This window comes from Cucurbita pepo, chromosome LG08, assembly GCF_002806865.2.
Source record: "Cucurbita pepo subsp. pepo cultivar mu-cu-16 chromosome LG08, ASM280686v2, whole genome shotgun sequence".
Lineage (NCBI taxonomy): Eukaryota > Viridiplantae > Streptophyta > Magnoliopsida > Cucurbitales > Cucurbitaceae > Cucurbita > Cucurbita pepo.
This window is the reverse complement of record NC_036645.1, coordinates 1,962,751-1,988,001: the sequence shown is the minus strand read 5'-3', so window position 1 is coordinate 1,988,001 and position 25,251 is coordinate 1,962,751. Positions and strand designations below refer to the sequence as shown.

Below are 25,251 nucleotides of genomic sequence, written 5' to 3'. Positions count from 1 at the left end.
ATTTGGTTGGATATGATTTTTTCGTTCTTCTTTTCCTTTTTTCTTCTCTTTTTTCACGACTACGTTATGCCTCATTATAAAAAGGCTTCTGAAGCAAAAATAATAATAAAGAGATTGAGCGTAAAGTGGCTCGATGTTGAATTGAATCTCTTTAGAAAGATCTTCATTTCGTTAAGCCTGAGTGCTGCCACGGTAGGAAGTAGACGAAAAAGCTTATGAGTTTATACGTTTCACACTCATGCCCATAATATGATCTACTGACCCACACACTCATGTCTATAATATGATCTACTGACCCACAAGAAAATGGCAGGATCGAACCTATAACAGGTTCGTCTCATACAAAAATGTCTTAACTAGTTTAATTATGTTTAGATCTCGATCCAGACTTATTGGTGATACCAAACTTATTAAGTAGGTCATTAAATGGCACTCACTTTTGTACCAAATAACCTTCATTGACAAAAGCTTCCACACAAAAAAGCAAAGATTGGTTCAATTCAATGGCTCTGAAAATTGCAAACACTTCCATGTGGGACTATTTATTTAGCCTTAACTTTGGTGCCTATAACAAGCTCTTGCCTTTACCCCAAGCTTACACCATTTTTTTCCTCTATTTGTCCCATTTCATTATGGTTTTTAATTTCCCCCACCAAACTCTAAACCCATTTTAAACGTAACGTATCTCGAACATTTCGTACAGTATCGTAGATTCGAACCATAACGGAAAGCAAAATCACTTGCCTTATATCTCAAGCAATGAAAAACTTGGTTGGATCTTGAGAAGAAGAACTCATACTCGTTCTTTAAAACGCTTTTTAGTGATTCGTGTTTGCTCTGAAGAACCTATGTCGAAAAGCAAATAGAAGCTCCTCTTTGAGGTACGGGGAAGAGAGACAAGAACGTCTTTTTTCTTCTTTTCTTTTTTAGGTTATGATAAAAGGGTTTGTCTTATATCCTTTAGAGAATATAAACTAACACAAGCAAGACAAGACATTGAAGTAGTTAACTCATGCTTTAGAGTGAGTGTTTGTGTGTGAAAAGCTGTTGCTTCTCTCTCTCTCTCTTCCCTTTCATGTATATAAAGCCTCCTTGCAACATCTCTATATCAAATAGTTCCAAATCTCTCTCTCTTTCTCGTTTTCTCAGTGAAATTGTTGAGGGGAATGTTGTCTGGTTCGACACCGTTCATTATCGTTCCTATGACGGTAACGATGTCGGACCAGGCTTCATTCCCCCCAACTTGAAAAAGAAACGAGTATCGTCATTCTCCTCTCCTCCATAGATCGATGTCGAGGATGTCGGCCTAGGCTTCATTCCTCCCTTAAGTTGCAGAAACTCGAGCAACGGTAAAGTTTTTTTTTTTTTTTTCTTTCGGGTTTAAGACATTGGGAAAACCCTAATTTTGTTTATGAGGAAAAGGAGAAGAGGAAGTGAAAAAGATGTTATAAAATAAGAGGCAAATTAGCTTTGCTTGCAGAGAGTTACAAAGAATAATATGAGCTGAAATGAAGAAGCTTTCAAGACCTTTCACTTTATAAGNCGTAAAGCATATCTTAGATGTCACGCACTCTTTTTGTTAATCTTTAATGTCATGATTAAAACATATATCTTCTTCCGATTAGAATTCTCGAGTAGTTTTATGGGTCGTATGTGTAGCTTCTTGATCGAGATTTAGTAGAAGTTACGAGCAAAAGTATGTAAATATACCTCTTTAAGAAACGCAAAACTTCTATTTTAAGATCTCTCGTGATTTTCTTATCGGGTTTTTAGGGTTATTTATATTATGAACAATCGAAGATTTAACCCTGAACCAAGGTTCAGAGTTGAGAGTCGTGTTGGGTCGAAAAAAATATGGGTAAAATATAATGCAATATTTTCAAATTTGAAAAGGTTTAAAAGAAAAGTTTTAAAGAAAATGTTGAAGAAATAACAAAAGGTAATTTCTAAAAAGAGGGAATAGAAAAGGAAATTTGACATAAATTTGAGAAAATGGCTGTAATTTTTTTTTATTATTAATTTTTTTTCATACCAATATCAAAATAACTATTTTCCATAAATAAATTATTATTTGAAATAAATTATTATTCTTATTCTTATTATTATTTTTATGGCTTGACTAAAGCAAAAGCTTAGAAAAGTTTGTTTTTAAAAGAATGGAAAAGAAAAAAAAAAAACCCAGGAGGAACCGATCTGCTTGAATTTTCTAGAAGAATCTCCATTCAGACACATAAAAATAAATGAAAAATTTTACGAGGACAAAAATGGAAAAGAGTTCTCTGTCTCCGCCCCAGTCTGTGGACATCATACTCATAAATAATTATGTATATAAAGACAGAGATTAATTAAATACAATAAATAATCTAACTTATATCGTAAATATTAATTTATATAAAGACGAGAAATTGGCAGTTCAACTACCTAACCACAAACACTATAATAGTTTAGCTCGACCGTAATTGGGTAACATTTAATAATATTGATTTCAATTATATTAAACTATAAATGAGAAGAAAATAAGGTATTTACATTTAAATTTAAATTTAAATAAAATCAAATTTTCTAAAGATGTAGACAGATACATGGATGGTTCATGTTGGGTTATTTTAAAAAGGTCTATCTTGGGCCCAAAGCGGCCCAAGTTGGCCCAATAATTAAAAATCTACACCATAACCCACCACGCGCGACACATGCACATGGACTACACCTGCTCCCATACCCAATCAATGGTTTCGATTAATATATCTAAAGTGTCCAATTGAAGGTTATCGTTTGGTCCACGCGCCAAAATTCCCGTGAAACAACGAAACGCATCAACTGCTCTCATGCCGCCACGTCAGACAAACAAAATGCCGACCTGAGACCCCTCTTCTCTCTCTCTATCTCTTGTTTCTCTGTGTCGAATTCTTTCGAGAATCTCGTCTCTCAGAGGGCAGAACCTTGTGGAATTCGATTACTGAGAGAGGAGACAAGGCGCTCGATTTCATTTTTGGATGTGGTAGTTCTGTTCCAGTTCTTTTGGAAATCATTGGGAGGAATTGAATCATGGAGGAAATTTTCTTTGATCTTGTTGAGTTTCTGAAGAGGCCCTCGATTGCCGAAACATTTGTCGACATTTTGCTATGTGCAGTTCCGATCTGGCTCGCTGTTATGATCGGCTTGGTTATCGGATGGTCGTGGCGTCCTCGGTGGACGGGATTGGTTTTCCTCGGCTTTCGGAGCAAGTTCAGATTATTGTGGACTGCTCCTCCCGGATTTGGAGCTCGGCGGCTTTGGTTGGCCTTCACGGCTCTCTCTGCCTTCTCGGTCTGCCGGACTCTTTGGTCCAATTTTTATTGGAAGAGGAAAGCACCGCCGGCGCCAGCGGACTCGGATTCTCCGGTGGCTTCTACGTTGAAGCACTCGGCAGAAGGGAGCGGAGGTGTAATTGCGTGAGTATGAAATTTATTTGGTTGCGTATCAATATTTGTGGTTAGTCACTTATTTGCCAATCTTTTAATTCTGTGTGTAACTGACGGTATTTGAGCTTGTTGAATTTATGAGGTTTCGTCGTTCGTCTAGACTCCTGTTATTGACATTAATGGTTTGCCTGTTGTTTTGCTTTGAAAAATCCTTGCGGCGTTGTTGAGGCGGAGTTAGAATTTTCTTGGAAAAATTTTTACATTCCAACTTTTTACGTTTAGTCTTTCAATTATGAAACCAAGGGATGATCAATTGCTTCCTTCTTTCTTTGCTCGATCCTGGTTGCTGTTAAACTACGAAGGATTTGGGTTTCATTGAACAATATCTTTAATTAATACCCTCGCTAAAGGCAAATGAAGAACAAGTTGTAATCATATTATGGATGCCATAAGATGAAACTGTTTCTGATGGTAATTATCTTGTCCACTTCTTCAGCAATAATGAAGTGGAAAAAGAGCAGGATATTGTTACAGAGAATGATTTAGATCACCTATTGCAACTGCTTGAAGGAAGGGATGAACCGGCAGAATGGCAAGGTATGATGCAAAGGTCGACCCCAAATTTCGCATATGAAGCTTGGCGCCTTGAGCCTGAGGTATGGTATTCAGCTATGTGGATGGTAGATTGTGTTTCCTATTATAAGTTTGAAGAGCTTTCTTGCATTTTCCTTTTCTTTCTTGCCAGATTTGGATTAGTCTTTTGCCATTTTTTAGAATTCTTGATTTTGCACATTTTTTTTTTATTATTTCCTTTTGAACCCCTTTCTATAAATCATTTTCCCATGTTAGGAACTTCAAAATTTTTCGTTAAGATTTTACTATGATTAAGAAATCACAATTTTTCTACACTTAATCTTTTGTGTTCTGTTTTTCCAAAGCTATGATCTAATATCAGAACCTAAACTTCCCTGTTTAAACTAAAAAATTTGGTTCTGAAATTTGTAGGGTACCACACTGTTATGTTTGAACTCCACCGTGGGTTCTTTCTACCTTTTGTGTGCTTGTACCATATAGTATTGAACCATTGTCTATGGGGAATACGTAGCTGTTTCAAATTGTTGTTGTTAGCTGTTTCAATTTTGCATTTTATTGTTTTAGATGTAACATAAAGCTCCCACATCTTTTTTTTTTCTCCTCACCAGAACAGACCAACAGTTTATCGTAGTAGAACTGTCTTTGAGGATGCAACTCCAGAGATGGTCAGAGATTTCTTTTGGGACGATGAGTTTCGGACTAAATGGGATCCAATGCTTACGTATGTCAAGATATTGGATGAATGCCCTCATACAGGGACCATGATTGTGCACTGGATTAAGAAGGTTTGTAAGACATGGGAGATACTTGAATGTAATTGTTGTATGGTACCATTAAATGCCTCAATTGTATTTCCATTTTGCAGTTCCCCTTTTTCTGCAGTGATAGAGAATATGTCATGGGTCGAAGAATATGGGAGGCTGCAAAAACTTACTATTGTGTAACAAAGGTATATATTCCACCGTGTTCTAGGAATTTCTCCTGCTACTCTATGTTGCTAGCTACGCTGTCTGTACTTGATCTAGCCATCCTCCCCCTCCCTGGCTTATTTTAGGTACTTTTTTAGATAAGTTCTATCATACACTGTTATTCAGTCTGACATGGCTGTATACCTGGACTGCCAGATGTCCGAAATTTCCTTAGGATGGCAATAAGTTTCCATGGAAACATGTATTATCAGAGGGAAGAACATATCAAAAAAATTAATAGCAATTAGCAACTGGTTTTAATTGATCAAGTTCAGCCTCTTTGTAGATTACCGAACGCTATAACAATTGGCTGTTTGTCCAGTCAAAACGAATTACCAACGGATTTATATGATCTATACTAAATTATAGAATTACTAAGCATTCCTTGCTGACTTTCAGAATTGGACTATGATTACATGCTCCCTGTTAATCAAGACCTTTGCTCGTATTTTGATGTGATTAAGTTGAAACGTGAAACTATTTCTTCAGGGCGTACAGTATCCAAGCTTACCCAGACGTGACAAACCTAGGCGTGTTGATCTTTATTTTTCAAGTTGGATCATCAGGGCAGGTGAGGATTAAGATAATGTATTGTTCCTCTTTCAGAAAACTGCAGGATTTCACGTGAAAATTCGTTTTAATTAATATACTAACTTCATAAATTTGGAAATGACAGTGGAGTCTCGTAAAGGAGATGGATTGAGGTCTGCTACTGAGGTTATCCTAGTGCATTATGAAGATATGGGAATCCCCAAGGATGTGGCTAAGTTGGGAGTCCGTCACGGAATGTGGGGAACTGTCAAAAAATTGCACTCTGGTTTCAGAGCATACCAAAACGCTAGGAAATCAGACATTTCTGTTTCCAGAAGTGCACTGATGGCCAGAATCACCACGAAGATTGCTTTTGACAGAAGCTCGGAGTCCTCAGAGTCAGAATCAGGTGAAGTACGAACTCAGGTAATGAGGAGAAAGCACCAAAATGATTCTGGCTTAGATTGGAAATGGATAGTCATTGGTGGGGCAGTGGCTGTAGTCTGTGGACTTCGAACAGGTGCAATTGGGAAAGCCTTGTTACTTGGGGCAGGACAGAGAATGGCTCGAAAGTGAGAGATGTCTAAATTCGGCGCAGAATCTGTATCTCAATGCATTTTGAAGCTCGAGAAGTTTCTTATAGTAGACGGACGCATCAACCAATATAGAGATTAACAGCATATGATCAAGTTTTCTGAATGGCTGTGATAGAGCCAACCTCTACAAACTTCCGGTATTCCTGAGCTCCCTGCTTTTATATGTCAGTCTTTTGCTGTATGGCATGTGTAATGGAACTCAGTTGTGACTTGAATCAACCTTTGCAGCTAATCAGATCATGCTTGTGTTTAGCTCTAAGCTTGATTAGGATTGTGGATATGTAAATTAATGGGGGGGCTTTGTTAATGTATTGATATCCAAAGCTAAGATTGTTGAACTCTAGGACTACTCGGTTATTTGATTGTTTGTAGATGACTTTTGGAGAAACCCAACCCAATTCGAGCCATTTCTTTCTCCTTTAGCCATCAACGAAGTGGTCTAGTCATGGTCCTTGACAACTAGGAATGACCCAAAAATTTAATATGATAGGCGAAGGAATGGTACATTGTCCATTTGATAGACAGAAAGATGGACCTTATTGGTGGTTGCTTGCCACTGTCCCTGGCGGCTGTGGCCCTTTAACCAAAGACCTAATAAATGGGGCTGTGAATTTAGTGCCAAAATGGGGTCCTAACTCCATTCAACATCTTATTTCCATTTGTCAAATTTGGTTGCCCCATCTTTTCGTTCCTTGTAGCAAGAAGATCTGAAACCATTCCAAGGAAGAATGAAGCCGAAACAATAACATCAACGACCACTTATGACAGGAGGAGTTGGTCAGCCATTTTGTCCGTATGAATGCATATCTGACAAATATAGGATGCCAAATTGCTTTACAGCTCTTGAGGAGCTGATGTACACTTTTGGGTACCAGTTCTTCCTGTTATTTATTGTCGCTATGTGCGTTTGTGGGTGTCTTTTTCTTTTTTGTGTGCTGTGATGCTCATTTTTTCTTTATGGACGAAAGGGCAAGTCCTTGACTCTATTTCCAATCGGTCGGTCAAATAGCTTCTTGATAAAAATAAAAAATATCTTGAGGATTTACTGACACTTTACTCTCATGTTGAGTTTCGTTGATCTTAGCCCGAGCCTCAAAAATGTTCATTTGTCGTTTCATCCCTAGTACTTCTTGAAAGATATTAGTCAGCGAAAGTACTCCCTTTTTTGTTTAGTCAATTCTTTGAAATCGAGCCCAACTGAACGGACCCGATGATCCACAAGAATCTCCCTAGAAAGAAGTTGCCCAACATCCGACTAAATATTTCAAAACTCACCAATTTCAACCATATTAATGTTGCTTTTCTCTAATCCCTCGTGTGTATATATATATATATATATATATATATATATATATATATAGAGGTAGAAATTGTAAAACTTGGTTTATCCAGCCAAGCATATTATTCAATTAAATAAAGTTTAAGTTGGACTCGTTAATATCAATTATTCATAGACCTTGCCTTGTAATATTAACATGTGATCCTTAATTTGCATCAAATTTAGGGCATATTTGTTATCCTTTTTAATTCAATTTCTTGTTTTTAAAATTAAGTGTTCACTTTTGGTACAATAAGATGACGATAAGATGACGATGTAGTCAACACATCCTGATTTAGCGCTTGAGTTGGTTCGAGAATTCTTTTAAACTTTAAACAATTTATAAGAATCATTTAAAGTTGCACCCATAATTTAAAAACGTTATGAAATGGTACATACTTTTTCATAATTTCTAAGAAAACATCTTAATTATAAACTAAATTACAAAACAAAACTTTAAAAATTAATTCTTTTAGTTTATAAAATTTATTTTAAAAAAAAAAAAGATAAAATTTTAAAATTTTTAATATATTTAAAAAAGTTTAATTTTGTGACGAGTGAATTCAACCATTTTTGAATGTCTACCAATAATTTAGAACGTGATTGATTCAAATTAATAATTCACGTGTCTATTATATAATTTAAAATTTTATTATAAAAAACAAAAAGAAAAGGTCGTAGAAACTAGAAGGTTTTTAGGGGTTGAATGAGGAATTGAAATATCATAAAGAAAAGTCCAATTTTGAGATATTCAATGCCAAAATAATAGTGAATTTTTAAACGTGTTCATATTGGATGAACCTTCTAAACTACTTTATTTATTTTATTTTATTTTTTCAATTTTTTTCTTTATTTCTTTATTTATTTTTTAGAAAAGATTTCATGCACAATTTTTTTTTTTTTTGTATAACATCAAAATATAATTTTTTTTTATGACAATTTTAATGTATGAACGATTAAATTCATTATTTATAAAAATCTGCACACTCGTGAACTAACATTTTAAAACGAAATCTAACCAACTATGTAAATGGATATATTTATTATTTTAAATTTTAAATCGACAAAACTTCTAATATTTATGTGTAAATTGATTTATAGATTCTCGTATATCCGTTAATTTTTATTAAAATAAAGCACGTGACAAGTTAGTTATCTATATTCGACATTAACATAAAGAAATGGAAAAGTGGGGCACTTATCAACTTTATTCACTTTTTGACGAGTTTGCGAACTCGACCGTATCTGTTCTCTTTTATCTCCTTCATTATTAAATTACTCGTCAATGAATGTGGTCTCAATTTTAGATTCTATTCGATAATTATTTAATTTTTAACATAAATTTATAAAATAATATATTTTTTTAGAGTAAATCTAATCCAAAAGTATATATATATATATATATATATATATATATATAAAAGTAATTTTTGTTTATAAATTTAGCTGAAAATTTTAAAGATTCAATTATTGTAAAAAAAAAAAAACAGGAAGAAATTAAATCTAATGATAAAAAAACTAAAAATTAAATATTCAATAATTACGAACAACTTTACAAAATTGAAATTTTCAAGTACAATTCAAAATTAAAAATATTTTTATTTTCGAAAATTAGGAATAATTCCAATTTTTTATTTTGAGAAATATAAAATNAAAAAAAAAAAAAAAAAAAAAAAAAAAAAAAAAAAAAAAAAAAAAAAAAAAAAAAAAACCGAACCGTTTGGTTTAAAAAGTGCGAAAGTCTGACCCCACATATTTTCAAATCAGTGGAGTAAGCCTATAAATATATGAACCTCCAAATTTCAAACACCAACGAAGCCGAGGACTAGCAATCAGAGATCCTCATCTTCTACCTCCGATCTCTCTGTTTTTNTTTTTTTTTTTTTTTTTTTTTTTTTTTTTTTTTTTTTTTTTTTTTTTTTTTTTTTTATAAAAAATTTCATCATGAAGCATGAAGGTAATCAAAGCTGTTTTCCTAACATTTCTTTGATTTTGATCTTTGAAATTCATTGAATATTGAAGACTAACTTTTCTGCTACTTGCTCTGTGCTCAGATGGCGGCTTCGGGAAGGTCATTCCATCGTCGCACCATCTTAGCCCTTCCTTCGTCGAAGGCATCGCTGCTATCGGGAAAAGCCATTTCCGGCGGACTTCGAAGGCTGTAATCAACAATCACAAGTTGATTCCGCATCTACATATAACGGAGTCCGGCCGCGTTGGTTTCTTGGAGAGATTTTCGCATTATGTTGGTAAAGTCCTCCTTCGTTTTTACTGACTACAAACCTAATTCCATGTAAAATGGAATATCTAACCCTAACATTTTGAGGTTTTCATTTTGCAGCGAGGCAGTTAGGGCTTTCAGATGCAGATGACTATCCTCAACTCTGCAAGCTAGCGAACAATTATTTGAGGAAGACGAATGGATGCGTGGAAGAAATTTATGCATATTTCGCGAGTGAATCCGAGGCGGAATCTCTGTATCTGAAGTTAATGGATGAGTTTGATCAATGCATCTCGAGTTATTTCGCATTCCATTGGAGCCAAGCTCCCTTGATGATCAGTCAGGTAAATTCGTCAATCCTCCCCCAAAAAATGATGAACATGATGTTAAAATTTCAGTATATCCCTTAATTAATGGCGGATTTAATGATAGGTTTTGAGTGTCGACTCCGAGCGCATGAAGCTGAAAGATCTTGTGGTGGCAGCGACTAGGTATTTTCATTTTAGATCTGTCAATTTGCTTGAGAAGTCAAATTTGGTTCCTGAGTTTGAACTTTGAAACTTCAATCATGGTGCATCTTCTAGAATAGAATTAAGATCCATTTGATAACTTCAATAAGTGAAGATTCTGAGTATTTATTTTCCTATATTGGTTTCTGGCCATTTGATAGGAAGGAGAGGTTCGATAGGGTGTGTAAGGATCTGAAAGTGACAAGGGTATTCTCTACTTTGGTGGAGGAAATGAAGAAGATAGGTTGTGCTCCATCTAAGGGCGAGTCGAAATTCTCCCACACGATACCGCCATCGTCTCGAAGAGATAGGAGGCCTGTGCTTCTTCTTATGGGTGGTGGCATGGGGGCTGGCAAGAGTACTGTCCTCAAAGACATTTGCAAAGAGTGCGTAATATTGATATAGAAGCTCGTTTAGAAATTTTATATCGAAGTTTGCTGATAAACAGTTGCTAATTATGCAGGCCCTTCTGGTTGGAAGCAGAAACAAATAGAGTGATGGTAGAGGCAGATGCCTTCAAAGAGACTGATGTTATCTACAAAGCCATCAGCTCAATGGGCTATCACGATGACATGCTTCAAACTGCCGAATTGGTGAGCGTCTTCCTACTCACACATTAAATTACATCTCGAATTGTTTCAATGAACAAACCAACTAACTACGACGAATCGTAACAGGTACACCAGCCATCAACCGATGCTGCATCATCGTTGCTGGTCACAGCGTTAAACGAGGGACGGGATGTGATCTTGGATGGCACTCTGTCTTGGGAGCCATACGTTATGCAGACCATTGAAATGGCTCGAAACATTCACAAACGTCGATATCGAATGGGAGTTGGGTACAAGGTAGAGAATGGAAAAGTGACAGAGAATTACTGGGAGGCTATGAGTGAAGAAGAAGAGAAGGAATTGAGGAAGGCGCATGGAGAAATGCAAAATAGAATGGCGTATAGAATAGAGTTGGTTGGAGTTGTTTGTGATGCTCATCTAGCTGTTGTTAGAGGAATAAGGTAAGGATCGAAGCCAAAATTTGGCGCTTTGGTATTGATATCTTGAGCCATTTATGGTTCTAATGAAGGCTGTGATGATTTGTGCAGGAGAGCCATAATGATGGGAAGGGCTGTGAGGGTGAATTCTCAGTTGCAATCCCACAAGAGATTTGCTAATGCTTTTCCAAAATACTCCAAAGTTGTTGATAGCGTCAGGCTCTATTCCACCAATTCCACTGGCAACCCACCTAAGGTATTTTAAACTATTTTAAACTTATTTGGTTGGATCTCGAACATCATGAATGGAATGTAGATTATGTGAATAGTTGAATAAAATAATGGTATGGTATGGATCATTTATCTCATACTTGAGTAGAACGAAACACCTTTACGGGAAACATCTCCCTTTCAAATGGATTTTAAAAATCTCGAGGAGAAGCATAGAAGGGAAAGTCCTAAGAAGACAATATCTACTAGTGGTGGTGGGTTTGAACCGTTACAAAAAACTTTATAAAATGATATATGAATTCGAATTTGAATGTTTGGTGTATTCATTATTTTTAATGTTTCAAATTTTGCAGTTGATCTATAGAAAAGATAGCAACAAGTCGTTTGAGATGGTTGACCCAGAGGCACATGCATGGTTGACAACGTTGAGTAATTTAAACATCGATGCAGAATCAGTTCATGAGCTTTACCCAAACTCGAGCCTATTTTCTGAACCTGGTTCCATTTTGAAAGAAATGACTCCAACCTCTTTAAGGCTCAGTTGTCAAAAAGAGCTTAGATATGTGATTAAAAAGCTAGAAAGTTCAAGAACAATCTCAAATGAATTTTTACGGTGAAAAAACTTGTAAATTTAATGAGTGGTTGAAGTGAAAAAAAAGAAAACGTGGTATTTAAGTATTCGTTCTTTTTGTATGTGTATTATGTCTTATTTTTGCATACATTCGTTCTTCGTTCATAAGAACGTTCTACGTGCGAGAGATTATGTTAGTCATCAAAAAGGGTATATGATATCTAACCTCAAATGAATTGATATTAAATTTTTAAATAATGTATTAAAAGGGAACCAGAGCATGTTAAATAATTAAAAAAAATTAACTTAATAATTAAATATTGAAAAGAAAATAATTATTAAGAAATAAAATTTAAGGATTTAGATAAAGTACGTGAAAAATTATAGAAGGAAAAATATAATAACAATAATAATAGTAATATTAAATAAACTCATTAAAATATATATATATATATATATATATATATATATATTTGGGCTTTGTTGCTTCGATATATTCGGCCTGTTTTCTACCGTGGCTTACCTATGAGGCCCAATTTGTAGTATTTGGGGCGAAAGTTGAATATTAAAAGTTAAAGGGCTTTTAAGCAAATATAATTGCAGTCCAGGGCTTTACAGTTTATATATGATCTTAATCGGCAAATTTACTCCACTGAAAACCCTAGCAGCCACAATCCTCAGTTGCACTCAGCCTAGGGCTTCTGATTTCTGAACTCCAACCATGGTAAGGCTCGAAGAATTTTTCGCATTCTGGTTTGACGTTTGTTTACTTCATCTAACCTAGATTTCGTGTTCGTAGGCGGACGATAATCCCGATGTCGCGGCGGCCGGAGGAGTGCCGAAGAAGAGGACGTTCAAGAAGTTCAGTTTCCGTGGAGTCGATTTGGATGCTCTCCTCGACATGTCCACCGACGAGCTCGTCAAGCTCTTCACTGCTAGGGCTCGCAGAAGGTAGTTCAAATGATAAATGTAATTGGAATGATTTATTTGCTGATTTTTACTCTTCCTCTCCGTTTTCTGTTTTAGGTTCCGGAGGGGTCTGACTAGAAAGCCAATGGCTTTGATCAAGAAGCTTCGCAAAGCGGTAATTGCTCCCCTTCCTATTTATGTTCCATTTTGTAACTGGAAAAGTTTATTTCATTTGCTTAAATCTGCTACCTGTACGTGCGTGTCTAATTCATTGGTAGTATGCTAGATAGAAAAATACAAGTCCACCTTAATGTACCGTGCTATTATCAAATCCGCGGGTTGTATGCTTTTCTTGGTTGTTATAAGGTGGTTTTGGGAAAGAAATTCGGTGGTTTTCCTGAAACTGCTTTTAACTTGAGGTAAACGAGATCACTTAGATGGATATCGTTCGGAGTACTACTAATTCCCCGACTTTTGTGAAAGTGTGGTGCTTTGTTTGATTTGGTTGCCTCCCTAAGTATTGTTCTGCCACAGGGTTCGCTTGATTCAATTTGGAATCTGTATTGAAACCGAAAGACACCCACCTACATAATTCTTGATGCTCCAAGAATCTGAGCGTAGGCAGAACCTCTCCCAATTATGACTAATTTGCATTTTCCCCATTGGCCTTAAGAGTCTTGTGTTCAGATAAATTTACCTCTCATCTGTCTTCTATGATCGAATGTTACTGCTTACTAGTGACGTTTCATGGGTGAATGGTGGCTTGGAGAATGTGATATCAATCTCACATGTTCTTTCCCCTTTTATGTACAGAAACGTGAGGCACCACCGGGTGAGAAGCCAGAACCTGTTAGAACTCACCTTCGTAATATGATCATAGTACCTGAAATGATTGGAAGCATCATTGGAGTTTACAATGGGAAGACCTTCAACCAGGTTGAAATCAAGCCTGAGATGATCGGCCATTACCTAGCTGAGTTTTCCATATCATACAAGCCTGTTAAGCACGGTAGACCTGGTATTGGTGCTACTCACTCATCCAGGTTCATTCCTCTGAAGTGAAGAGAGATTACCATTTGTTGGTCTGGGAGCATACTCTCCATCTCGTCAAGTTTTATGGATATTTATTTTTTGCTGTATTAGTCTATTTTTGGCTACTTTTTGACCGGGATTTAATTTCTATAAACAGTGAAAGATGATTTTGATGGTTCAGAGACATGTTCTAGTTGTTTAACTAAGAATGCCTAAGCTGTGCATGTGATGCCTGTGTGTGTGTTCTTTAAGGTTCTTTCGATTTGTTTTATTTGACTGGAGAATGTTTCTTATATTGGGATCAGATCAAATAGCTATTATTCAAATGCCTATCTTCATCTTGTGCTTTTGAAACAATAAGTTCCTCAACCTCCTCAATTCTGACTCAGGGAGACTCATTTCTGCCAATGATGGTCTTGCATCTGTGCATCAATGGCTCTCTCTAGCCCCTAATCTTCATTATCATCATCCATGTACCCAAATTTCTTCAACTTTCTCCCAATCCTCTCCATTGTACTCGAGCTTGGAACTTCCTTGCCATACTACTGGGATAATCCAACCCGGCGCGAGGTGGTTTTGGGCGACTTTGTTTCGCAGTTTTGTTCCACCTATCTCTAGATTAAACCCCCATATGGAATTCGATTGGAAAATGTACGAGTCGTCGGAGAAGGAGCGATTACTAAAGATATCTAACGAACAGCACATTGGTAAAATGTGAGACCCATGAAACTCAGAGAAGGAAGCTAGAGATGTATCGAGGAATTCAATTGGAAAATGTACGAGTTGTCAGAGGAGCGATTACTAAAGATATCTAACTAACAGCACATTGGTAAAATGTGAGACCCATGAAACTCAGAAAAGAAAGCTAGAGATGTATCGACGAAGCTAGAGATGTATCGACGAAGCTTGAGATGTATCGAACAAGCACAATTGTCTGCTAGACCACGAACAAGAGATAAAAGGTAAAAATTATAAGTTTAGTCTATAATTTTTTAAATTTAAATTTTTTTAAAAAAATATTTGATTATTAATTATAAAATTGAATTTTCTGTTTAATACTATTTTAATTTTTTTTTTAAAAAAAAAAATTTTGTGTATCATGTGTGTATGGATTCTAAATTAAAAATTTTAAGGTGTATTAAGAGAACTTTTTAAAATTAATAAATTTAGAAAATTAATTGGACTAATTCAAAAGACTAAATTTGTAATTATAAAGCATAAAAAATAGGAATTACATTGACACGTCATAAATTAGATGGGAGAAACGACGAAAAGTAAGCATATCGGAGCAGCGTCCATTTCCAATATCTAAATTTTGTTCCTGTATAAATGGCAAAGCCATTAGCCTTCGCTTATCCATTGCAATGCACTTCACCAATCAGAACATGGCAACGGTTCGTTTTGCGCGCCCAATTTCACTTTTCTAGTTCCTCGCAATTCTCGCCGCCGCTCCTCTGCGTCCGCGTCCGCCTCCGCCTCTGCCGCCCTCAGTTTTCTGTAACAGGTATCTCCTCATTACCTTCGCGCCTCTATAATCCGTGNCTCCGCCTCTGCCGCCCTCAGTTTTCTCTAACAGGTATCTCCTCATTACCTTCGCGCCTCTATAATCCGTGTGGAAGAATTTCGTTCGCATCGTATTTGATTTTTGAAAGTTTATGGATGTGTTTGAATTTCGAATTGGAGATCTGTAGCCGGTTCTGGCTCTCTGTAATTGAAGGATAATTGAGTTTATGTCCGTTTTGTACATCTGTTATTCGAGGCAGAGTCTGTGGTTTCTCATTTGCAGTTTGATTCTTGATTCGATCCTCTGTTTGGATGTTGAGGTTATTGGAATTAATCGGAGAGTGTGATCCATTGGCGATTGTGTTGCTTACTCGAATTAAAGTTCGTGTGGTCAATTAGTGAACAGAGAATCAGATTTCGGTAAGTAGTCATGAAATGATTGGACTGGATTTGGCATAACATTGAAAAGTATAAATCGCGGAGCATATTCTGGTGGATNATAAATCGCCGGGCATATTCGGGTGGATCCATTGCTTATTCGTCATTGTTCCACTTGGAATCCACAGAATCACCAAACACTATGGTATCTTTGTTATAAGTTTTTTTCTTAAGAGTCGAAGAGTATTTAATCGATGTGCGATCTTCCAATTTATAACATACATGGCGATCTCAAGCTTTTGAAACTGCTGTTTGAATCCTTCTAGGTGTTCTACTAATATACTCCACCTGTTTTCGGCTAGGTTTATTGTTTAATATTCTCAAGATGCAAGAACCTTTTAGTTTTCTAGTTCATGACATTGTTGACCTTTTATTTTATCTTCATTTCATAACGCTGATGTTAGAGACCAACATGAACACATAATTCATTCTTTGATTCATTTTATCTTTTCTCCTCCAAGTGATGGCTGGAGATATGGCTGAAAATCTCATATTCTGAAGCATTTTTCTCCAAGTGGATGAATTCAAGAAGTAGATTGGTGGCTCAGATGTTTGACATTTTCTTTTACGTTTGGTTCCTGATTAAATTCCTGAATGCCTACAAATTTCCAGTTTCTTACAAGAAGTAGATTGATAAATGTTTTTGATAATTGTATTGTTTTTCATGAATTATATCAGATTTGGGAAATGTTTTGTGAAGTGGAACTAGTGAGAGATGTGAAAGTGGTGGCTGAAAAGGCAGATAGAGATGGTCTCAACTTCCAGAGGTACATTATGGCACGTCTATTAGAGAACTTATTGAAGGAGAGGGCCAGCAAAGACCATGGCTATTTTATTGCTGTTACTAGCTTGAAGAGCATAGGCAAGGGACAGTGCAAGAATAAATCTCAGTATGTTACATTCCCCATTACCTTTGGCTGCCGAACCTTTGTGCCGTCAGGGGGAGAAATCTTGCTTGGAGTTGTTCGTCACGTATTTCGTCGCGGATTGCTCCTAAAATGTGGACCGATCAACTACGTGTTTCTTTCATCTCGTAAAATGCCAACCTACCATTATGTTGGTGGTAAGAATCCTGTGTTCTCAAGCAACGAATTCGCCACTATTCGAACCGAGAGCGCTGTACGGTTCAATGTGCTTGGTGTGAGATGGATAGAGAAAAGAGGATGCATCAAAAAGGAGTTTGTGATGCTTGCTAGCTTAGAAGGTAGCAACACACTTGGACCCATTTCTTTGTCGGAAGCCGATGAGTTAGGCTTGCAAACTTAGAACAACACACAAATTTGGTAATGCTGATTTCTTCTTCCCTTCTGCATCTTTCTGTTTGTTCTTACTTTTTGGCAAATGATAATTCATTTGAGTGTCTTGATTTAAGGACGTCCGAGAGCAGGATGCATTGAATCTTATTAGTTGGAGATGCAAGACAGTACTGTTCAATCCAAATATATCCCATATCAACTAATCAAGCTTTTGGTATTGAAGATCCAAACAGATGATGCCATATTTCCATATTTCCAATCACTGCTTTGGATGTCTATGTCTTACTATCTAACCCAGTTCCAGTTGTTGCTGTTGTTTTCGTCGAACTCGAATCAGATTCGTTTACAACGACCTATGAAATAAGAACTTATTGTTCATCTCTACCTTTTAGAAATTGATGTATTGTAAAAAAATTAAATCTTTTTGCAGCTTAATTGACAATTAAAATAGTTGTTTCTATTTATTTCAATTTTAAAGATACATAATTTAAATAATTAATTTGGTGGAAAAATAAATAACTTTTTTTTTTTAAAAAAAAACTTGCACCGAATAAAAATTGTCATTAGAGTGGACCGATTATTTTGATTGGAGCTTGGGATCTTCCACTCTTGACAGTCATTACCAGCCTTTCTCCGGCCAAATTTTCAGGTTTTTATCCCAATGTCGACCGCTGAATTCGCCGTCACTTTCAAGGAAGCCGGTCGATCCGTCATCGCCACCCGCCGTCCATGGCGGGAATTCCTCGACCCATTGTCTCTCAGCCTTCCTTCTTCCTTCTCCGACGCGACCTCTCGGATTTCTCAGAACTTGACCCGTTTCCTTTCCAATTACTGTCTGGTCGTCTTGCTTCTCATCTTTCTTGGCCTCATCTACCATCCGTTTTCCATGATTGTGTTCTTCCTTGTCTTTGTTGCCTGGTTCGTCCTTTACTTCTCCCGCGACGACCCAATTAGGGTTTTTGGTTTTGAGTTGGGAGATTTTGTTTTGGTCATCATTCTTGGGTTGGCTACCGGATTGGCGCTGGCTTTGACAGGGGTTTTCGTGAATGTGCTGATTTCGCTTGCCATTGGAGCCGTGGTGGTTTGTTTGCATGCGGCTTTGAAGGGCACGGAGGATGCTCTTGGGGATTTGCAAGACCCTTTTGGGGATACGCTGTTGGAGAGCCCGAGAGGTGATTACAGCGGCATCTGATTGAATATGTGAGTTTGTTGAATTACTGTTCTTCTTTTCAATTGATTTAGCTAAAGAAATTTGACTGTTTGCTGGTTTATATACTGATATTTGTTAGATGAAATGTACATTGCAGAACACAATGAATTGCAGAAAAGTATTCATTTCCATTATGCTCTGAATTTTGCTCATTATTGTTCCTTTTACTTTTAGCTTGTGTTTCTGAGTTTGATCTGTTGATTACTGGGATGTTATCGTTGTTGTATGTTTCCCTTTGAATTTGCATAAACTAAATTAGTCACTGAATTGGATTCTTGTTGAATATATTATTCTTTGAGTATCATTATAGGATGACAACTTTATAGACCATTAGATAGAACCTTCACAAAATTCTCTTGGCTTAGCTGCCCACAGATATCTGTATTCGTTCTGTGGCTGTTTGTTGCCACAGTTCTGCGATGTCGTGCAGATGCGTCACTGGCTGACCGACCCTTCGATGGTATACTGCCATGTCTGTAGTTCGTAATTTAGTAGAAATATGCAAGAAAAGGGCAGGGTAGGAGGATGTTAGGAATCACGAACCTCCATGATATGATATTGTCTATTTTGAGCATAACCTCTCATGACTTTGCTCTAAAGTTCCCAAAATGTCTCACTTCCTCCCAACAATCCTCGACACAGGACAGGTGGGGAAGTTGCTTATTATCAAATGGTCTACTATTACTTTAGGAAATAGAACTAACCTGACCCTCAAGTTGTGTAGTTTGAGGTGATCTGAGGCAAAGGCTTAGTTCCATCTCTGGTAAAGCTAATTACAAGTTAGGATGATGTTTGGTCATTAGCTGGAGTAGAATTATGAACAGAACCATTCTTTTTCTTGTTCTAAAGTTATTTGTGAGATTCCACGTCGGTTGGAGAGGGGAACGAAACATTTCTTATAAGGGTGTGGAAACCTCTCCCTAATAGACGCATTTTAAAATCGTGAGGCTGTTGGCTATATGTAACGGACCAAAATAGACAGTATCTGCTAGCAGTGGGATTAGGCTATTACAAATGGTATTAGAGCAAGACACGAGGCAGTGTGCCAACGAGGACGTTGGGCCCTTAAGGGGGTGAATTTTGAAATCTCACATCGGTTGGAGAGGAGAATGAAGCATTTCTTATAAGGGTGTGGAAACCTCTCCCTAGTGGACGTGTTTTAAAATCGTGAGGCTGGCAATGATACGTAATAGACCAAAGCGGACGATATCTGTTAGCGGTGGGCTTAATCTAAAGCAACTAAGGCAAACCATATTGGATTTAGTAATGCGTTGCTCGTGTGTCAGTGTCAACTTCACCTCTAGCCTGATCATAGGATCCAAACATCCTATAAGTTTCCATGTTTAACAGAAGCTGAAGTTGCAGGAATTAGTCCACTTCCAACTCTTTCCATCATTGGCTTGTAACCATGTTCTTGAACATTACAATTGATATCTTCAATCTGGATTGGCTCTGCCTTGGCAACATTCACTTGTATATTACAGTCATTAACTTGTTACAGTTGCTTCTTTTCATTTCTTGGGCGTTGTTCCGGTTATTTTGAACCAAGATGAGTTTTCTGTGAGCAATCACAGTGGAAAGACATTGTTGTGGGACGAGGTTGTCTTGTGCTGTCGATTTCGACAGCATTTTCGTTACAGGATGAGAAGCTGAAGCTGTACTTGTTAGATAAAAGCTATGGTTTTTTTCTCTATTCGGTTATTCACACAGTTTCCTTAAATTTTGTTAGTTATTTTTGGCTTTGGATATCTGAATTAAGCTCCCGTTTAATGGGAGAGGGAATGAAATAACAACCAACCATCTGGTCTTCAGCGTAAATATTTCTCTCTCCCTTTCTTTTCCGTTATTTTCTTCTTCAAAGAAGTTTTCCTTCGGCCGTTTTGTACTCCGTCGACGTTTTCCTCTCGATTGTCAGAAGTCAACAGTACTCTCGTGTCGATGATTGCTAAAGAGAGCAATCTGTCTGTGTGTATTTCAGGAGCCTTTTCCTTCCTTCCTTTTGCAAGGGAATAATATCTTTTCCCATAGATCATCCATTGTCTGCTCTGCTTTGCAGATTATCAAACAGTAAAAACTTCGAAATAATTGGAAGAAAATATCCTATCAGGTGCTACTGTTGAAGCTATTATTAAAAAAAAAAACAATATTAATGTGAAATCCCACCTCGGTTAGAGACGGGATCGAAACATTTTTATGTGGAAACTTCTTCCGAATAGACGTGTTTTTAAAACCTTGGAGGAAAGTTCGGAAAGAAAGGCCCAAAGAGAATAATATTTGCTAGCGGTGGGCTTGAGCCGTTATAAATGGTTTCAGGGTTAGATACCAAACGATGTGTCAACGAAGTGGCTGAGCCTCAAAGGGGTGGACACCAGGCGATGTGTCATCCGGAAGGCTGATCTCTGGAAGGGGTGGAGGGTCCCACATCAATTGGAGAGGGAAACGAGTGCAAGTGAGAATGCTGGGCCTCGAAGGGGAGAGAACTCTGAGATCCCACATCGGTTGGAAAGAAAAACGAAACATTTTTTATAAAAGTCCGAAGGAGAGTAGATTTTGAGATCCCATATCGATATAAGAGTCCGAAGGAGAGTAGATTTTGAGATCCCATATCGATTGGAGAGGGACGAAACATTCTTTATAAAGGTGTGGAAACCTCTCTCTCTAGCAGAAGCCCTTTTAAAACCTAAGGGAAAATCTGAAAGGAAAATCTCAAATCAATTGGAGAGATAAACGAAACATTCTTTACATCTATAAACCTCTTGAAATAATTATTGCAGGACATGATTGGATTTATTTGGCAGAAGAGGAGGTAGAAAGGGAGAGTAAGATATGTAAGAATTATTAATCCTTTATAATATAAAACGTTACACATCATATTTATTTTTTTTAACATAAGCTATGTATCTAGTAGAGTGATACCTACATTTCATATTCTTTCTGCATCACATTAAAATTATTAAAATATTTCCTACATTGTCTAAATTATATAAATATGATTTAATAATTAATTAATTATTTATTTATTATTTACATATGGAGGGCGTCAGATCCAAGAAAAATCAGAGAAATGGAAGGGAAGCATTACAGCATGGACTTGTTCTTCTTCTTATTATTATTAAATATAATATTGTAATTATTATTATTATTATCATCATAACATATTGGCAAACAATACCAGAACCGTCCATCCCTATTAATTTCGTAAATATGGGTTAACATTCAAAGTTTTTAAATCATGTCATACATCTCATCCCTCCATTTCAATTATTACTTTTCAAATACTTAAATCATTTTTACAAACATTCAATCTAATCTAATCTAGCTTATGGTAATATGGTAAAAAACGTGACATCAAGTATGTGACATTCGTTCTAATATGGTAAAAAACGTGAGTGAGGAAATGCGTTGAAAACAATTTGAAAGAACACAATGTTATAAGCTAAAAGCAAATAAACAACCACTACAATTTTGATAGCATATACTTATGTAAGAAGAATCGAAACCAATCACATTTTGGAACATTTTATGATGCGAATCTAACCACTAATTAATTACATGTACACGAATCATCAATTACAAGAAGCAAGACAAAAAAGATCAAATCAAGAAAAGAATGAAGTGACAATAAATGACCCCTAGTTTTGTAAAATCCAGCACTGTTGGCGCTGATCATTCTAGCTCTAGCGAGTATAGACATGACAAGAATAGTACCTAACTACCTATGAAAGCATGACCGAAGACCTAACTACCCATGAAAGCATGACCGGGACTGTTGTTGTTTTGGAATTAATTAAACATATAGTTTTTTTTTTTCTTTCATTTTATTTAATCTCCATCCAAGTAATTTTTATGTTGTACCGTATTAACTAAGCCCACATAATTCCTTATCAATTAAGATATTAATTAGTAATGAATTTTCAAATAATATTTAGTGTAGTGAATTTACCCTTCTACCCCTGTCGATAATAAAACACATTAATATATTAAACATCTTTATAAGCATCCACATGGTCATGTCCCCCAAAGAAAGAAAATAATAATAATAATAATAATAATAATAATTCCCTAATGGCTTCCACACCCAAAATCATTACAAAATGCAATAATTAATACAATAAATTAAAATAAAAAAGTAAATTAAGAAAAGAGAAAGACATAAATAAAAGCAAAACCCATTATAATTGTTTTTTTTTTTTTAATTAAACAAACAAACAAACAGCCAGACAGACAGACAGGATAGGAGAGAGATAGAGAGAGATATAGAGAGAGAGAGAGTTTATTTTGTTGTTTCCTATTACAAATTAATTAATTAATCTCCCAAATCTCTTTTAATATCTATTTACTAATCACAACATTCAAAATTTAAATTTTAATTAAACAAAAAAAAGCACAAATATTGCAATCAACTCCTCTTCAGCTTCTGCTTTTGCATTTTTCCATCGCTCTTGGGGCTGCAAAAAGTAATTCCCACTTACTTTAGGGGCTTAAATGCAAACTTTCTTTCTTATGTACTATAAAGCTTTTATACATACCGAGCCCGATAGCTTCCGATCCCTTCATTATCCTTAAGCGCTTGCATGAATCAACGAACATCCTAAAAGTATAAAACATAATTAGATTAACGGACGTAAAAGTTGATTGGCCGCAGAGATAAGCAACTTACTCCCATGGGACATCTCCCACCAGCATCCAATCACCATCCTTATCTTCATAGGTTGGCACGTATTCAGAGCTGTTTAGAAGATCCATCAACTTGCTTTCGTTCATGAAATCTATCATTCCTTGGGCCCCGTACTCACCTTTACATTAAAACTCGTCAAATTTAATTAATTAATTCGCTCGAGATCTAACCCAATTTATTCTACAAATTTGTATTTAAAACAATTGTTAACTAACCCGCCATGGTGAAGGAGCTGAACATCTTGGCCAAAGCATTCGAGAGCTCTTGGTAGCTTTTGTACGTCTTTAGGTCCACCTTTCGTAGATACGGTGCGCCATCCATACAAACTTTGACGAACATAGCCGAGCCACTACCCTTTTCTTCGCCATCGGGACTCTTTTGAGACATCGCGTTCTTTCGGTAGGAACGGACTGGTGGCCACCCCACGACTTGTGCCCTAAATAATTAAAAAAAATATCATAACCCATCAACTTAAACAAGGTTTCGAGTAAAGGAACGGGACGGGACGGGAAGGGAAGCTAATTACTTGGCAGGTGGCTTTGCAGGATCCTTGGAGCTAAGATCCTCTGAATCAGTACTCTTCATGTTCTGTGTGGTACTCAGATCGACGGTAACCACAGGCTTAGATTGGATATTGAGTTTCAGATCAACCGTCTCAGAGAATCCTCTTTTTCCATTACCTTTTGGAGTCTCCGGCTCTCCACCTCCGCCGCCGCCTCCGCCGCCGGGAAGCCCGAGACAGAGATCAGTTTCAAGCATGTTGACCATTTTCCGGCAAACCTCAATGAAAAATTCCTGAGAGCGCTGTGTGTTGTGATATAATTTTTTGCAATTTTGAGTGGGAGAGAAATAATATATGGAGCAGAATAATATTAAGGTGCGTTGCATGTGCATGTCTTATCAAGGTCCTCTCTAATGGGATTTCGCCACGTGGAGAAACATAGGACGTTGATTTTGGAGTGATTGTGGTTGGATTTGAAGGGAGGGAGGCAGCTGTAACATGGTTTCAATTAGTCAACCATTAATCACATACAGACACTCCACCAAACCTCTTACTCTACACCCTCACCCCTCTTTTCATATTACCTTAATCATATATTATCGCCCATATTATAGAAACGCGTTTGTTGCCCTCGACACGAGCTCGAAACTAAGACATAAAACATTAGACGAAGAAGATTGATTAAATAAGAACAGTGGAGCGTTGTTTTGTTGGTGTTAGGGTCGAGAGGATATGGTGGTGAGTTAGAGACAGGTCACATCGAGAAAGAGAGAGAAAAGGAAACATTTGCAAAGCCGGTAGGTAACATTGCTCTCTCAACGTCGCTCTCCCAAATTTAAACTCAAACCCATAGCTGCTCATTCGTATCTATCACCATGTTTCTTTCATTCTCTCTCTAATAAATTTGATGTGAATGCCTTCCTAATCACACGCACGTCTTCCTTCAACAGTACCCTAAACGACTATATACCCCGACCCAAAGATACACTTTTTTTTTTTTTAATCTTTTATGTATGAGTCAAAATCATGTAACGTCACAAACAAACCAATTTCTCGTGCATTTCAAAATGCAAAATCCATCAAACTTAAACTTTTGAATTTAGTGGGAAATTATTTACATGTGTTTGAATTTATTATTTCGGGTAATGTTAAGAATGTATATATATATCATCATTAACTTAACCAATTTGACCATAACTCAACTAGATAAGACGTACATTATCGAGCACCAAAAGATGGGTCGAAATAAAGTGGAGCTCGGGAGTAATAAATGAAAAGGGTAGGGAGGAAAAAATAATTAGAAAGAATCTAGACGCACAATAACAAAATATTCGAAATGTTGGTAGAAATTGAGACAATGGTACCGTGAGTGGGGCTGACCATGACACCCTTTGCTTTCACTGTTTTACTCAATATTTACAACATCATTTCCTTGAATTTACTCATATGCCCCTCTTCTCTCTCTTATTTATTATTCTATTTTTCTTCGCAATTATAAAACCCTAATCCTACCTCGAGGGGATGCTTGTTACACATATATTCTCGACCAGAAGGTTAAATTTGAACGATAAAAGTTGATAGCAATTCTAAATCCAAGTTTGCTTAATTAATTGATTAATATGAGATTTGGTCGCAATTAAAAATTAATTAAATGGGTAGAAAAAAGAAAGAAAAAGGAATAATATTGAAATTATTTTATTTATGAAAGGTTAAGGATGGTCATTTTTTATTAAAAAAAAAATGTGGAAATTGGAAGTGAGTGATCGTGGTGAAATCTAATTGGTTGTTATGGCGG

At 36.5% G+C, this 25,251-nt stretch overlaps 6 protein-coding genes across 14 annotated transcripts; 5 read left to right on the top strand and 1 right to left on the bottom strand.

The window, feature by feature from the left end:
* The first annotated feature begins 2,859 nt into the window (after positions 1-2,859).
* LOC111800557 (stAR-related lipid transfer protein 7, mitochondrial-like) lies at positions 2,860-6,483 on the top strand. Its single transcript, XM_023684306.1, has 6 exons — positions 2,860-3,431; positions 3,898-4,057; positions 4,604-4,780; positions 4,861-4,944; positions 5,453-5,534; positions 5,640-6,483. Exons 1-6 carry the CDS (start codon positions 3,046-3,048, stop codon positions 6,068-6,070), a joined length of 1,320 nt encoding a protein of 439 aa, XP_023540074.1. The 5' UTR covers positions 2,860-3,045; the 3' UTR covers positions 6,071-6,483.
* A 2,836-nt stretch (positions 6,484-9,319) lies between these two features.
* LOC111800690 lies at positions 9,320-12,082 on the top strand. Its single transcript, XM_023684496.1, has 9 exons — positions 9,320-9,365; positions 9,463-9,657; positions 9,750-9,973; positions 10,062-10,120; positions 10,300-10,524; positions 10,602-10,731; positions 10,816-11,150; positions 11,238-11,382; positions 11,711-12,082. Exons 1-9 carry the CDS (start codon positions 9,353-9,355, stop codon positions 11,972-11,974), a joined length of 1,590 nt encoding a protein of 529 aa, XP_023540264.1. The 5' UTR covers positions 9,320-9,352; the 3' UTR covers positions 11,975-12,082.
* Positions 12,083-12,545: 463 nt separating this feature from the next.
* Positions 12,546-14,158, top strand: LOC111799529 (40S ribosomal protein S15-4-like). The gene is made up of 4 exons (XM_023682882.1): positions 12,546-12,652; positions 12,728-12,879; positions 12,955-13,012; positions 13,651-14,158. The coding sequence occupies exons 1-4, from the start codon at positions 12,650-12,652 to the stop codon at positions 13,897-13,899; spliced, it is 462 nt and encodes a 153-aa protein (XP_023538650.1). The 5' UTR covers positions 12,546-12,649; the 3' UTR covers positions 13,900-14,158.
* Positions 14,159-15,211: 1,053 nt separating this feature from the next.
* On the top strand, positions 15,212-17,530 carry LOC111799576 (DNA-directed RNA polymerase V subunit 7-like). Of its 7 annotated transcripts, none has more exons than XM_023682958.1 (4): positions 15,212-15,333; positions 15,412-15,445; positions 16,489-17,093; positions 17,183-17,530. In XM_023682958.1, exon 3 carries the CDS (start codon positions 16,498-16,500, stop codon positions 17,074-17,076), a length of 579 nt encoding a protein of 192 aa, XP_023538726.1. In that variant the 5' UTR covers positions 15,212-15,333; positions 15,412-15,445; positions 16,489-16,497; the 3' UTR covers positions 17,077-17,093; positions 17,183-17,530. The 7 variants fall into 7 exon arrangements, with proteins under 7 accessions (XP_023538726.1, XP_023538723.1, XP_023538729.1 ...); XM_023682955.1 differs by lacking the exon at positions 15,412-15,445 and adding an exon at positions 16,272-16,379 and having other exon boundaries at positions 15,216-15,373; XM_023682961.1 differs by lacking the exon at positions 15,412-15,445 and adding an exon at positions 16,272-16,360 and having other exon boundaries at positions 15,217-15,373.
* Positions 17,531-17,619: 89 nt separating this feature from the next.
* Positions 17,620-21,403, top strand: LOC111799756 (PRA1 family protein D-like). Of its 3 annotated transcripts, none has more exons than XM_023683220.1 (2): positions 17,620-18,266; positions 21,321-21,403. In XM_023683220.1, the coding sequence occupies exon 1, from the start codon at positions 17,728-17,730 to the stop codon at positions 18,256-18,258; it is 531 nt and encodes a 176-aa protein (XP_023538988.1). In that variant the 5' UTR covers positions 17,620-17,727; the 3' UTR covers positions 18,259-18,266; positions 21,321-21,403. The 3 variants fall into 3 exon arrangements, with proteins under 3 accessions (XP_023538988.1, XP_023538989.1, XP_023538990.1); XM_023683221.1 differs by having other exon boundaries at positions 21,313-21,380; XM_023683222.1 differs by lacking the exon at positions 21,321-21,403 and adding an exon at positions 18,374-18,559.
* Positions 21,404-22,536: 1,133 nt separating this feature from the next.
* LOC111799662 (auxin-responsive protein IAA14-like) lies at positions 22,537-23,863 on the bottom strand. Its single transcript, XM_023683094.1, has 5 exons — positions 23,481-23,863; positions 23,170-23,390; positions 22,937-23,072; positions 22,806-22,867; positions 22,537-22,724 (listed from the first exon to the last, which is right to left on the bottom strand). The coding sequence occupies exons 1-5, from the start codon at positions 23,846-23,848 to the stop codon at positions 22,687-22,689; spliced, it is 825 nt and encodes a 274-aa protein (XP_023538862.1). The 5' UTR covers positions 23,849-23,863; the 3' UTR covers positions 22,537-22,686.
* Between the last annotated feature and the right edge of the window lie 1,388 nt (positions 23,864-25,251).